We start from the raw sequence: 13,711 nt of genomic DNA on the forward strand, positions 1-13,711 counted from the left end.
AATTTGAAAAACAGAAATAGCGCCCAATTGGTCTGCGGCTTTTTGTGCTTTGAAGAGTCCTCATTATGTTAAGGCCTGAACAAATGCACTCATTTTTTAACGAAACAGTTTAAAACTTCGGAGAGAGCTTCACTGATTGACACCCTTTAAGTCGCATATAATTTAGGATCTCGCGTGGGTAGCAGTTACTTGCAATTAAGTGAGTGGATGCGTTAGATAAAACGAAGCATTCGTTCTTGCTAACAGTGTCACACTGACTACCAAACCATTCCCTACAAGTCTTATCTTCTTTAGACCTGGTCATATTCCAAGTAAGATCTCTAAACAGGTGAGATGTTACATGGTAAAAAATGAAATTGATAGCTGAAAATTGGAAGAGTGCTGTTTAAGTTATACCTGCCAAGACTTGCTGGAGTTTCTGATTACATTCACTTGGGTGTGCTTCTCATTTTACTTAAAGAATATTTTTCCTTCTCTACGCAATCAAAGGACACTCAAAGCTTAAAGCAAGGGTGTTTTGGTCAGCCAAACTCACAATTTTTTTAAATTAGAAAACAATGTTATCCAAAATAGGGGATGTTGCCAAGACGGGGTAATGCCCTTTGTCCATCGCTGACTTTCACGTAATAATCAGAGAGTAATAATAGCTATTTTGTAGGTAGCGGTAGATTGATTACTTGAAGTACCTGGGTTTTGGAAATTGGGATGAAATTAGTTATTGAAAATAACCACGTTTTGAACACTTAAAAGATTGCTTTTATCAAAGTAACGATTTTAGATTAAATACGCGCATATTCCTATGATCGAATTCGAAAAACAGAAAAGGCACCTAATTAGTCTGCGGCTTTCAGTGCTTTGGGTCCCCATTATGTAAACGTGATGTTACACGAACCGATTTTTAATCCATGTTACGCGAAACAACTTTTAATGCAACTTTGTCATGGGAAAGGTCGACGTTATGTTACACAAGACGATTTTTATTGCAACATTGTACAAAACCCGGGCAACAATGTTGCAAGTTTTTTAATCGAACGCGCATTTTTCATGTGAAAACAACAGCTAGTTTAACAAAACTAGACCATTATGTTTAGGTTTCTATCAATGACAATATGTTTCGAAGCCATGTTCCTGATAGTGTTTCTTTAAATCAGTTACAATTTTCTCAAATACAAATTTTAACAGAACGATTGACAGACTAAAAAGAGTGCGAAAACTAGCAACCATCTTTGCGTTTGTAAACACAAGTAAAAAGTTAGTGTTTTGCCTTAAAATTGAACTCTAAGTTTACATATTTTTACAATAAAGACGAAGGTGAAATCATACCCGAAGTGATGCTCACACGACGCCCATCGTCTGGCGATTACTTTAACGTTAGATTACTTTTACTGAAGAAGGAGTCGCAATCAGAAGCGCAGAGTGGTACGACCTAGTGAAAATCAAACCAACGGAGTTACATGCAGAACATCGATTCTGCTTATGACTCTGTCGCTTATGATCTAGTGAAAACTAGACTGTCGCAAGCAGACGCCGATGAATAAACCAATCACACTGCTCGATTCCAGGCATCGTGATGAGTAGTATAGGTTCTTCCGCTTCTGCTTCCGACTCCAACAAACTAGTTTTCACTGGATCATAAGCGACGGAGTCGTGAGCGGAATCGAAAGAAATGGAAACGTTTTGGTTCTTCCGACTGCGATTCCGTCGAGCTTACGACTCCGCTTACAACTCCGATTTTCGATTTTCACCTGATTGTAAGCGTTCTTACGATTCCGACTTCGTCTCCGACTCTATCGCTAGTGAAAACCAGCAAGTGATCACTATATTAACTAGTTGAAATTAATAGCTGTTTTGTTGGTGGCATATTTTGAACCAACTGGGTTTAATTTGGAAATCGGGATGAAATTTAATATTGTAGATATCCACACGTTTTGAACACTTCAGACGAGTGCTTGTATCAAAGTAATGATTTTACATTTTTGAGCCGGCATACATTGTTTGGCAACCAATTTATCTGCGACTTTTAGTGCTTTGAAGAGTCCCCATTCTGTTAAGTCCCGACCAAACACACGCAACATTTTAACGCCACAGCTTAAAACATTTATTGCAGCGCGTAACATGTTGCACATGTTTGGTTAACTTGTTGCAGCAACACCTTGCAACATGTTGCGTGTTTGATGCCTTGTCATTTTGGGGCGATTTTGAATTTTCATATCATCTCAATAGTCTCCAGTTTACTATCATCAGTTTGTTTTAATTTAAGGCGCACCTTAACAGAACTAAACGCGCGTTAAAAATGTTTGTTTTGTGTGTTATACCTAAATCGAGACAGATCCACAATAATACAGATGTAAGAAAAAAAAAACATTTTCGGACAACTAATGACTCCTAAGACATTTACTTTAACTATCTAAGATTGGTGTCTGATTCTCGAGCGCAGGCGGAGGTGAATACCAACCCCGAGAAGATTTAATTTACTCTGTCATGCGAAAACCTGACTTTCGGTGCTGTTCATTTAACCTCCCAAAATATTGATGTGTCATGTGTTCCTCTACGTAATTTGACATTGGCATGGGAACCGCGTTTTGACATGCAGGACGTCAAGCTAGCCTTGTTTCCATGATTTTTGCAAGATGGCGGCGCGTCGCAGAAAACGCCTGGTACACGCTGTTGCTGCAATAGACTAGCATCCCATCCAGGGGGGGGGGGGGGGGGGCAGAAATACTCCTAGTCGCTTCACGCTACAGAAACCGGAGAGAAGCGCCAGCCTGACGGGCCACTTGGCTCGTATACAGACTTTCCACGTGCACGCTATTGTTTTTGTAGCGAATTTTCTTTGCTTTGTGCACGTAGAAAGATGATTACGTAATATTCCCTCAGTGGAATTGAAAAAAAAAAAAGAGTTCAGACCAAACCGAACAGGACGAATGGGCAAAGATTTTAAAACACTTCAAACTACGCGAGTAAATTGAAACATTTTTAATTGGGTTAAAGTTGTGACATAAATATGCTAGCATAACTCTACAATCAGATTTAAGAGAATAACTGGAGGGGGGCTGGGTAGAAACAAGATAAGTGAAAGTTTGTGCCGGAGGTAATATTTCAAGAAAAACTACAATTACTTCTTGAATCCACTCTCTTAAATAGCCCCTGCTCCATAAATTGAAGTGCGCAAATGTTGTTCCCCGGACTAATCTGAAATCAGTTTCGTTCCCCTTTAGGAAGCATTAACCGAAAGAAGTTTCCCCAAGCTATTAACATCATGCAATTTATTCTTAAACTATACTGTATACTCTTCTTAAGTGGAAGTTTACGAGAATATGGAAATCCCTAACAGTGTACCAACATTTTCAATATATTATTTAAACAAAGCTCAATACAATCAGTACTAATAGAGAAAATTATGCTCTGAGACTATAAACCGTCCCGACTTAAAGGACAAATCAGAGAAATACATCATAAAATAGGAAATCCTCGCATGACAAACAGAAACTTAATGTGAATTTCTTTCGCCATTCTTTAGTTGTTTCTTTAGCTAGCGTCCAATAATATTAGAAGTCTTATTGTAATCCCTGTGAATTGTATTTAGATTGTTATTAAATTTTACTTTGCTGTTCGTTTTTCAGTTATCCATATTCAATAATTTTAAAAATGTTGACAAGTTTCTTAGTTTAAATAAAGGTTATTTGAGTAAAATAAAGTGTGTCTTAATATAACGAACAAAAGATAAACTTGTCGCGGGATAAGAAGTTATTTAATAACTTTAACTTTGAGATTGAAAAGCGAAATTCAAAGGAAATTAAAATGTTGCCACTCTCGCGGTATGCTGCGGACAAAAAAAAGATTATTATCTTTAGCAATATTTAAAACTTTGTGGGAGACACGGTGATTTGCTGTTAAAAATACACCACAGGCTTTACAGTCCCGTGTAGATTACTTCTCTGTTGTGCTCTAAAGCAAGGCTATTTAAACTCATACTTTCTTTCTCCTTTTCCGCGCATATCCGGGTGCCGTTGAATTATCAAAGTGATTGGCCGAAAATATGCTGCGAGAAGACTGAACTGTAATGGACAAGGAAGCCACATCAAGAGGTCCGATCCGGCTCAATCTCGTCAAGTGTTCATGATTGAGCGCTGGGCGGCGTGGGTTTACGAAATAAATAAAGTCATGAAGTGGTTTTATTACAACGAGTTCTAATTTTCTTGTATATCGCTTCTAACTACAAACGTTATTTAAATCACTACAATTTTTATACCAGTGAAATAAGGCAACTTTCGTCGATATCAAACTAATATCGATTCATGGGCAACATATGTAGATAAAAATGTCGATTTAGCTAATAATTTCTGACTTTCTTTTTAAAAAGCTATAACTGGCGTGTGCTTGAGTGGGTGTCGGTGGGTTTTAATACAGAAAGTTTTATCTGATGTTTTAATCAGACCAATGATATAAATAAAATACCGCAAATGTCATAAGCCTTAGTGAAATGACTCGATGTAATATGCCCGAGAACTGTGAAAAAAACCCCACAAAAAATGAATTTCAAACTCACAACATTACATGAAGTAATAACGAAGGGTAGATTTTCAATACCAGTTAAAAGTGTTAAACGTGTTGTGGTCTATTTGGACCCGCTTGCAAAAAATCCAAGGGCAGTCTTAAAATCTCTTCAAATCATCAACTTCTCTTGCTATCTCGGAAGAAATAATCAGTCTTCATAAAAACCAACAATTCCTTCTTCGTAATAAAGAACCGTCTGGCTTTTCACACGCTCGTGTTTGGCCAGATGCGACTTTTTTTTGTCTCACGGCTAAACCATGCAGTTGTACTTGATATTGATTTAAAAGAATTTTCTTCATCTGACATAACAGAAGAGTAAATATTTACAGTTATGATCCTTTCAATGGAGCAAGGAAAGAAAAGAAAAGATTTTTTTTTCACTAGACGCGTGGTACAAAAGATAGATTTATTAAAAACGTCTTAATAAAAACTATTAATCGCGCAATCTTGCTCTAACGATTTGGTGTTCGCACGCAAAATCATGCAGTTGTGAAAATTCTCCCACCAATATCGACACAAATAGGGCTGTTCATATAAATTGTCCATTTATTGTTTTCAGTCAGAGAACGGTGTTTCTGTCGAGCCCGGAAACTTACAAGGGAACAAAGACCATTACACTTTATTTTCCTGTTATTAAATATTCCCGATTTCAAATGCAGATCACAATCGAATTTAACCGACGCCGGATAAAACGTCTCGAAAAAGGAAGAAGATAGTCTATTAAAGTGTCATGTTTGTTTATTCCGGGAAAAAAAAAAACACGAAATATTAATAAAAGCAGACGCATAATGAAAGAAATACAGTTGTAGTTACGGACAAATTTACTCTGAAGAACCACTTGCGAGGGCAGTATTGAACTCTTTTCCTCTTCCAGTCACCACCGCATATCTTCTTGGAAAATCAGCACAACAGATGATGAAACTGACACTCGTTAGTTTCAATCTTATGGGCTTCCTTCTGTTACTTCACTGGCGATTTACTGAAGGTACGTTGGAATTAATCGAAAAATATTTTTTGTCCTTCCATTGCTTTCGGAATCGATCCCTCGTGAAACTTTTTGGAAAAATACAAGAGGATATATTTAGTTGAACTCAAAATACGACATCATTCTCATTTAGATGACTGGCTTATTAATTCACACCGCGGATCCAAGTTAAAAAAAGAAAACAAAAGAAACCTTTAATTTTAACCAATGCTGTTACATATAGATTAACATTCATCGGGTATTGCTGATTTATATTTTACTTATGTTTACTCAATCAACGATGACAGACGAATATTTTGTATAGGAAGCCATTTCCCAGAGATAGCCGACGTCTACATTATCCCATTGCTTAATATAAAAAAATTCAATAAGGCCGATGTGAAAGTATACTAACCTTGGGAATGATCCAATTGTACTGGGAAATAGCTAACGCGAATTAATTAAGTAAATGTATGAATTGAACGAACTTTACCATTTTGAAGCAGGGTCAGTTTTGTAGAATTTCCAATAATTTTCTAACAATTTGCAGAATGATAAACAAACCGAAAAAAGAAATAAATATCAGACAAACAAATAAATATGGCAATTTTATGACAAAACCCATTTTATTTGTTTCTCATTGTTCGAAATTCATACTAAAAAGACAGCAAAACATTTCGGGGTTGGGGGATCCATTTTCACGTCCATCTATTATTACTAACTTACAGCGTGACAATTCGAACCTGGTCACCTTGAAAAAAACTAACCAATCAAAACGTATTCTGAGAACTATGGACCGGTAGCTTTTTCGTGTCGGCAAGTAATAAGGGTCCGTTTGACATGGATACATAAGTACTTTCGATTCCTCTGGCTTATATACACTCTCAGATTGCGAATTATCATAATTGTTCAAAATCTTGCTCGAAAAATAAGCTTGAAAACTCATTTTGCCGCAGCCATGCTTAAAACCGAAAACGTTGAAAAGCGCACAAACGTTAGGACTCGAAACTTACCAATCAAAAAGTGGCAAAGTTTCCTCAGAGGTTTGCAACTCCTCGCACTTTGTTGGGTCTTCAATTTTGTTAAGAACTGTTTTTCGTATTCTTCAATGTCATAAATTTATTTGAGAACAAGATCACTATCCTTTGTTCTCAACTGGCCTGGTTCGAGGAGTAGCACTGTAAAATTCTAATTTCTCATTCTGGCTTTCCATTAATTCAAAAGGCCCGTTCGCCTTTTATAAATGTATTGATTATTTAATATCATCAAACATTCTTTTCCTTTTGGAAGTCTACATGATTTTTAGACTTCATGAAGCATAAAAAGGAGGCTTAAAAACAATAACATATAATTCTACAACATATATATAACATATTATTATTACTTTTATCTTAACTGAGTTCTTAAGAGTTGTTGCAATGTATTCGTAGGAGATGGGGTCAAGAGTTGCATTGAATACGTCAAAGTTGGTTGTTATAAGGATAGTTTGAGAGAACCACGCCCGTTACCAATGCTTATAGAAAGCTATCGTTTTGGACTGAACTGGTCTTTTCCAGAGGACCTCATAAACAGGTCAGTGAACTGAATTTGTCTGAAACTTCTGAGGGCGACAATTAATCTATGAAAACAACTTTAATCAAATTTTAAAAGGCGGGGATTAACATGAAGGCCGTATTTTGGCTGGGTATTATGGTTTTAACGCAAAGATCTCTTTCACGTTTCAAGCAGTCAAACATCTCTTAGCTCATCCCACATATTTACGTTTTGGGCTGTTTTGTAATTTTTTTGGTGATTTTTGGGTATGTTTAGTTCCTTGCCCCCGAGTGGGCCGGATTTTTGGGTATATTTGGGGATAAATAGTTTTTCTCAAAAGAGTAGTAGAATTTATGGAAATAGTAAATTTTGAAGATTTGATGTTGTTTTAAAATAGGAATTTGAAGTTAAAAATTGGAAGACGTAGACCAAACGGTTTTTCCACCAGCCTGAGCTGCCCCTTTGGGGGGCGTTCAACTGTCTGGTGGTGTTCCAAAACGGTTTTTTTTTTTCCTTTTGATCCGTCTTTAAACTTCCTAACCCCCCCCCCCCCTTAAATACTATACTGTTTGGAACTTAAAATGTAAGAAAGACTGATTCTGAGTTTCTTTGATAGAACTGAATTGTACCAAACATGTTTTGGCACAAAAAAATTATCAAAGTTAGGCGTTTTTACATGATAAAGTACAGTATAATCAAGAAAAGGTAAAGGGTAAGGCATTTAACTCCCCATATAGGTCGTATCTTTAAGGTAATCTCTTATTTTTAGCCAAGGTACATGCAAGGTTCTTCCACGGATAACATGATACTACGCGAGTTGCACGTTTTCATGAAGATGCATGCGTGGAGACCCCCCCTAGGCTGTCCACGCGAGCAAAATGAGTGTTTGGAGACCCTCCTGGGATTTCCCGTGAACTGAAATTAATCTATAAATAACTCAAGAGGGTACCTTGGGAATAAGGCCTTCATGGGGGATTCACTCTCTCATTCTTCGTCCTCTCTAACTATGATTTCATTTCAGTCAAGTGTTACGCTGCGCCGAAGCTGTCTCCAAGAAAGGCTACATCATTTTCGGTCTCCAATTTTATGGTGAATGTTGGAGCGGAGAAAACGTTAATCAAACTTATGATAGAGACGGGAACTCAAACCAGTGCCTCTCAGCAGTCAGCAACGGATTCAAACCATGCAACGACGATTCAGACGAGGCGTGTGTTGGAGCTGCAAGAGTAAATTATATCTACAAAATCGTCGAGCCGGGTAAATAGGAAAAGTAATGGATTAAGCGTTAAACTGATCGTCCATTACTTGTAATCGATTTCCCTATAACGATTGATTGGCCATAGCACGTCCAGGCCACTATGTTTCTAGGCAAAAGAGTTATTAAATATATAACTCATAGGGCATCTTTGTGTACAAATGTGTAGATCTGAGTCCAAAACTGCCACTCTTTCGTATGAAAATTGAAGTTTTGTAAACTGTGAATTTTTAAAAATGTCAATGGCTTTATACTGAGTTGATTTTAGCATTTAAAAAGTATTTGACTCTCATTTGCAACCAAAACAGTTAAAACCTCAGCGGAACAGTCTGGGAAAGACACCAAGGAGACAAAAACTAGAAAAGTAAAGCTCTCCTTTATCGGGCCAACGAGTCCCATAGGCCGCCGGAGATTATCCCGGTTTATGCAATATCAAGCGAGTACGTCTATCCCCCCGGATGGGATGCCAGTCTGTCCAACGCTAGGTTACTAATTTACTAAATCATCACTTATTTCGCCGATACTCATTTAAACAACTGGGTGGAGAGAAGCACCGTTAGTATTGCCTAGGAATACACCTGACCTTGACTCGATCCGTAGCCCAGTGGGCTAACCCTTACGTTATCGTGTCAACTTCCCCAAGTATACTACCGTGGAAATATTTTAAAGGGCCCTAGTTAACCACACCTTTGTTTTTGTTCACATGCGAGAGTTTGACTATTATATTTTATTCGGAGCATGTCGAAACGAAGGAAATCACTGTCAAACTACTAAAGATAATTAAACATACTCTCAGTGGCACGACGGTAAAGCGATAAGATTTCGCTTCACCACGCAATATCAATAATTTCGATGGTATCTAAAATGGTGGAGATTGACTAGGGGCCTTTAAAGTTATTGTTTAACCTATTGAATTTGCAGTAGATGGTGTGTTCTCTGCCTGGTCTGGCTGGAGTTCGTGTAGCAAAACTTGTGGAGGAGGCCAACAAAGAAGAACAAGATCATGTAATAACCCAGGACCGAGCAAATGTGGAAAACCTTGCTTTGGTAACACTGAAGAGGTTGCCGACTGTAACACGCATTCCTGCCCAGGTAAGAATGATTAATACTGTATTATACTAAATACCAGGCTATCATGTCTACGCTAGGTTATTTCTGAATATCGTGACAAAATTATTTTCTTTCAGTCTTCTGCTGAGGCTGCAATCAGATATCTTGTGTAGTCTTAACGATCGTCTGAAGTTTTCCAGACTAACTGAAGAAAGGTTCCACATTCTCGGCGCGTTTGATTGCTTCATTAGGCTACTTAATAATAATTCCACGGGCGAGCGTTGTTAAACAACAGAGTGTTTCTGTCGAGGAACTATCGACGGATAGTTGCCCCGCGGGTGTTCTAATAAAACAAATATTTGCCCGAGAAGCGAAACTTTGTGAGCAAATATACTAGTTTTAAGAACATAAAATTTCTAAGGGGTAACTATCTGACCGATAGTTCCGAGACATAAACACTCTATTGTCTTTACTGTTCACCACTAAATTTTTCTTCCGTGCCTGTTTAAAAATCATATTAAATTATTTTCAACTTTTTCAGGTGAAAGGCATGAAAGCCAAATGCAAAATTTCAAGAAGAAAATCGCGTCTTTCAATTTTTTTTTTCCATAATTATAAGACCGTTTGTTCGCAGAATATTTTGACGGACGACTACTATCCATCCGGGTGTTTTCCTCGGACGGGTACTATGGGCTGATAGTGTCTCATCGCCGATGAACACTATTGCGAAGAAAATTTAGTGGCGAGCTATAAAATATGGTAGATATCCAACGAGGCGCTATCGGCTTGGCTGTAATCATCTCATTTCCAACAAGCGCGAGTGGAATAATTGTTTCATTAAAAACGTCCCCAAAATATAGAAAAAATGAAACACCCTAGAAACTTAAGCGTTGGCTTACCATATTTGTTGAGCATGGTATAATGGCCCATTTACCATTATTGCTAAGCCAGTGAAAACTCTTGAATTGCATTATCCTGATTATCTAATGATCCAGACTTTAATAAACGCAGTTATATATAATAATTTATTGCACGGATAAAGGAAAGAGAGATTTTAAATCAGCAGTAAACAGTTTTCCTTCATAAGCTTTCATTTTCTCTTTACATTAACAAGAACCCTGTGTGGACAAGAGCCCCTCCTGCGAGCAGTACAAAGAATGGGAACTTTGCGATCTTGCTGTAGTTCGCAGAGACTGTAAAAAGGCGTGCGGACTTTGTCCTTAATCTTCCATGTACCGTTTCCTAGCAACATACAAAGGTATTGAGTGTTTGTATTTCTTACTCTTACTTTCTAGTTTGCCCTCGTTTCAGTTCTCTGTTTATACGTCTTTCCAGTATTTAGTGAATAACGACCAGTGTTGCTACAGGAAAATGGAAGTCATGGATGCATTTGTCCTTTTCACGGCTTATCTTGCTGCCCAGTTATTTTTTTTCAGTTTTATTGTCAATTTTAGTCAACTGATATAACAAAATGGTTTTGCTTAAAACAAGAACTTAGTAATACAGCCATTACGTTAATGGTGTCCCACCATAAAGTTATGCAAGAAAGTATCTTTACTCAGTTATTCTTGGAAACTATAGAATATTTTTAAAATCATCAGTTAATCTGATAATTCTTCACTCTAGGCTTTTGGGAGATTAAGGAATCATGGATTTGAGCACTTCACAATTTTGATCAAATTTGAAAATCCTTTTTTAAGAGATCTGAACACGTATTTCTGGTCTTCTCAAACTCATTAATAATTCATCAAGTTTAAACAGAGGAAATCACAACCGTGAAGGAGGTTTGGATACCCGGTCTTAATTAGCATAGATTTTGACGATTTTACTTCTCCGTTTTCTCCTTAGGTTTTGTTTCGACTGAGAAGATATATCAAACACTCGAGACAGTGTTTCATCGGCTATCCAAACACCTCGAATTTCGTCAAAAATACTCCGCTGCGCGTCATTTTCTCAACTTTCTTCTCGTGGTTTGGATAACCCGATGAAACACTGTTCCTCGTGTTTGATATATTACTTGAAAAAGGTCTATACCAAGATTAATCCTACCCAATGTTTAGAATACATATGATGTAAGAGAAGGGATTCATAGTTAGAATCTAGAAACTCTCCTTCACTGTGTGTGCATGTCATGAAACCCACACACGCAAAAATAACAATTTAAATAAGCACTTTGAAAGACGAAATCCGATAGGAAATCGGGCAATTTCAGTTTTAAGTGGGAAAAAACCTTGTACCAGAATCATTTTTTTAGGTATATTGCAGTCCTTTTCCCCTTTTTTGAGAGCTAAAGATACAAATAGTTGCCTGGAATAACACCAAAAACAATTTCCCATTGGAGCACGAGAAAATAAATTTCAAAGTTCAGAGAAATTGCGCAAACACAGATAAAATTTCATCATCAGTTCCATTTCACCAGTATTTTCAAATGTTTTATATGAACTTCAAAATTTGTTTTCGACATTTGGTGTCAGTTAAAAATGATTTCATTTGAGAAGATATTTAACAACAGTCGCACAGACGTTTGCAATACTATGTAAATAATCTAGGTAAAAAGGTACTATGTACCGCTTCGCGCGCGCTAGTGTATCGCACTAGAGCCCGCTAATCCGCCTGTACTGCAGGCTATATGTAAATAATCTAGGTACACTCGAGCGTCTGTAGGATTCCCTCTCAACAGCGTTCAAAGCCCGGGAGGAATTCTCATATGAAAAGACCGCGGATGCTTGTCGGAAAATTTGAAGTAAACCCCTAAAGGAGGCCTATTCTGGGCGTGGCCCGAACTTATTTGACCTGCCGCTGTTTAATTTAGGAAAGGAGTCCACGCTAGTAGACCAGATTCGAGAGACCAACGGAAATCGAGCCTAAAAACGGAAATGAGAACTTTTCTTTTATCATTATTTCTTCGACTGCACAGGCTGAAAGATACTTTGGCTGCTTTCAGTACTGGCGTTTGGTCATCAACACCCTAAAGGCTGCCGTACACCAGCCGATTTTTTGTCGCGGAACTGCAGATTTTTTGTCGGGGTCAAATCGGGTTAAAATTTGTCGAGCCATCAGTTTGCCGCACACTAGCCGATTTTTTTGTCGCGACTAACTGCGGTGAGGCTTGGGGCCGAGTCATCCAAAATCAAGATGGCGCCTATTCCATTGACAAGACTCTCATGGCATTTCCTAATTGGTTGAGGCGCGCCCGAGCCCCGACAAATTGTCTTGGTCCACCGCACACTAGCTGACAAGCCCCGACAAGACGTTTTGAGATCTAGCACTGTCAGATATCGCCCGACAAGCCCCGATCTTGTCGCAGACTTGTCTGAATTCACCACACACTAGCCGACAAGTGAAGATATTTTGTCGGCCGGCAAAAAATCGGCTAGTGTGCGGCGGCCTTAAGTGAGACCAGAATCCTTGATTTTAAATACCCCTTAGCGAGACGACGAGCATTCGCGACCTTTTCATATTGGAGTTCCCGCAGGATCCAAAGTCTGACACAATCGTTTCTTTACACCTCACAGGATGAAGACTGAATTGGCACGCCATCGGTGAACTGATAAGGAGATCATTCTACTGCTCCCTGTTTAACTAAAATGAAGCTGGAAATTCGACTCGTCCGAATATTCTTCAGCTTCAGTTAATGTCAGAAATTCATTGAAATGAAACAATTGTTAATAAAGTGATGAATTAAGAACAACAAAATTATTGTGCAAAACTGCTGTTTTCCTTTTGTTTGTACATATATATGTATACCCACCTAAAGCCTGCCATTTGCAACGTCCAGATATAATCAGGTGAAAACAACTGCGAACAAACTAATATTAGCGCCCAAACTCGCGATAGGGCTAATCTAGACCCTCAAGACCTAGAAGTAATGGCAACAAGACATGGGTCTATATCGGTTAGATAACTACTATTTACACACGTCGATGCAAAGTTGCTGATTTGACAACGTCAGGTTTATACAACAAAACATCTAAAGTGATAGAAAAGAGAGCAAGTAAATCGACGGCCAAAATGTTCCAGTCGACCGATTACTTCACTCGTGCGCGATCGGTAAGGGTTTAATTTGAGGCTTAAGATGGACCTGCTCTTAATGCTACCTTATTTCATACTTTTACATGAAGTTTACATTCATTCCCTTGCTCTGCAATCTGCAGTCTGTGTTTTACAGTCACCACCTTCAGGTGCATTAATTAAGAAAGGATTTTCCGTCTTTCTATATAGAGTTTCACTTATTCACGAGTGAACCTAATTCGATACAAATACGGAGAAAAAATGTTCTGTGGTCTTTTATATATCCGTTTAGAAAACACCATCAGAAAATAAAAAAAGAAACACTAGTATATTTAGGTTAT

At 38.0% G+C, this 13,711-nt stretch overlaps 1 protein-coding gene across 1 annotated transcript; it reads left to right on the forward strand.

Moving 5' to 3' along the window:
- Positions 1-5,342: 5,342 nt before the first annotated feature.
- LOC110058818 (hemicentin-1-like) lies at positions 5,343-13,055 on the forward strand. Its single transcript, XM_020765481.2, has 6 exons — positions 5,343-5,542; positions 6,952-7,093; positions 8,076-8,311; positions 9,231-9,401; positions 10,474-10,617; positions 12,875-13,055. The coding sequence occupies exons 1-5, from the start codon at positions 5,470-5,472 to the stop codon at positions 10,581-10,583; spliced, it is 732 nt and encodes a 243-aa protein (XP_020621140.2). The 5' UTR covers positions 5,343-5,469; the 3' UTR covers positions 10,584-10,617; positions 12,875-13,055.
- The last annotated feature ends 656 nt before the right edge of the window (positions 13,056-13,711 follow it).

Source organism: Orbicella faveolata, unplaced genomic scaffold (genome assembly GCF_042242905.1).
Source record: "Orbicella faveolata isolate gen_17 unplaced genomic scaffold, um_ofav_v1 contig_12, whole genome shotgun sequence".
NCBI classification, from domain to species: domain Eukaryota; kingdom Metazoa; phylum Cnidaria; class Anthozoa; order Scleractinia; family Merulinidae; genus Orbicella; species Orbicella faveolata.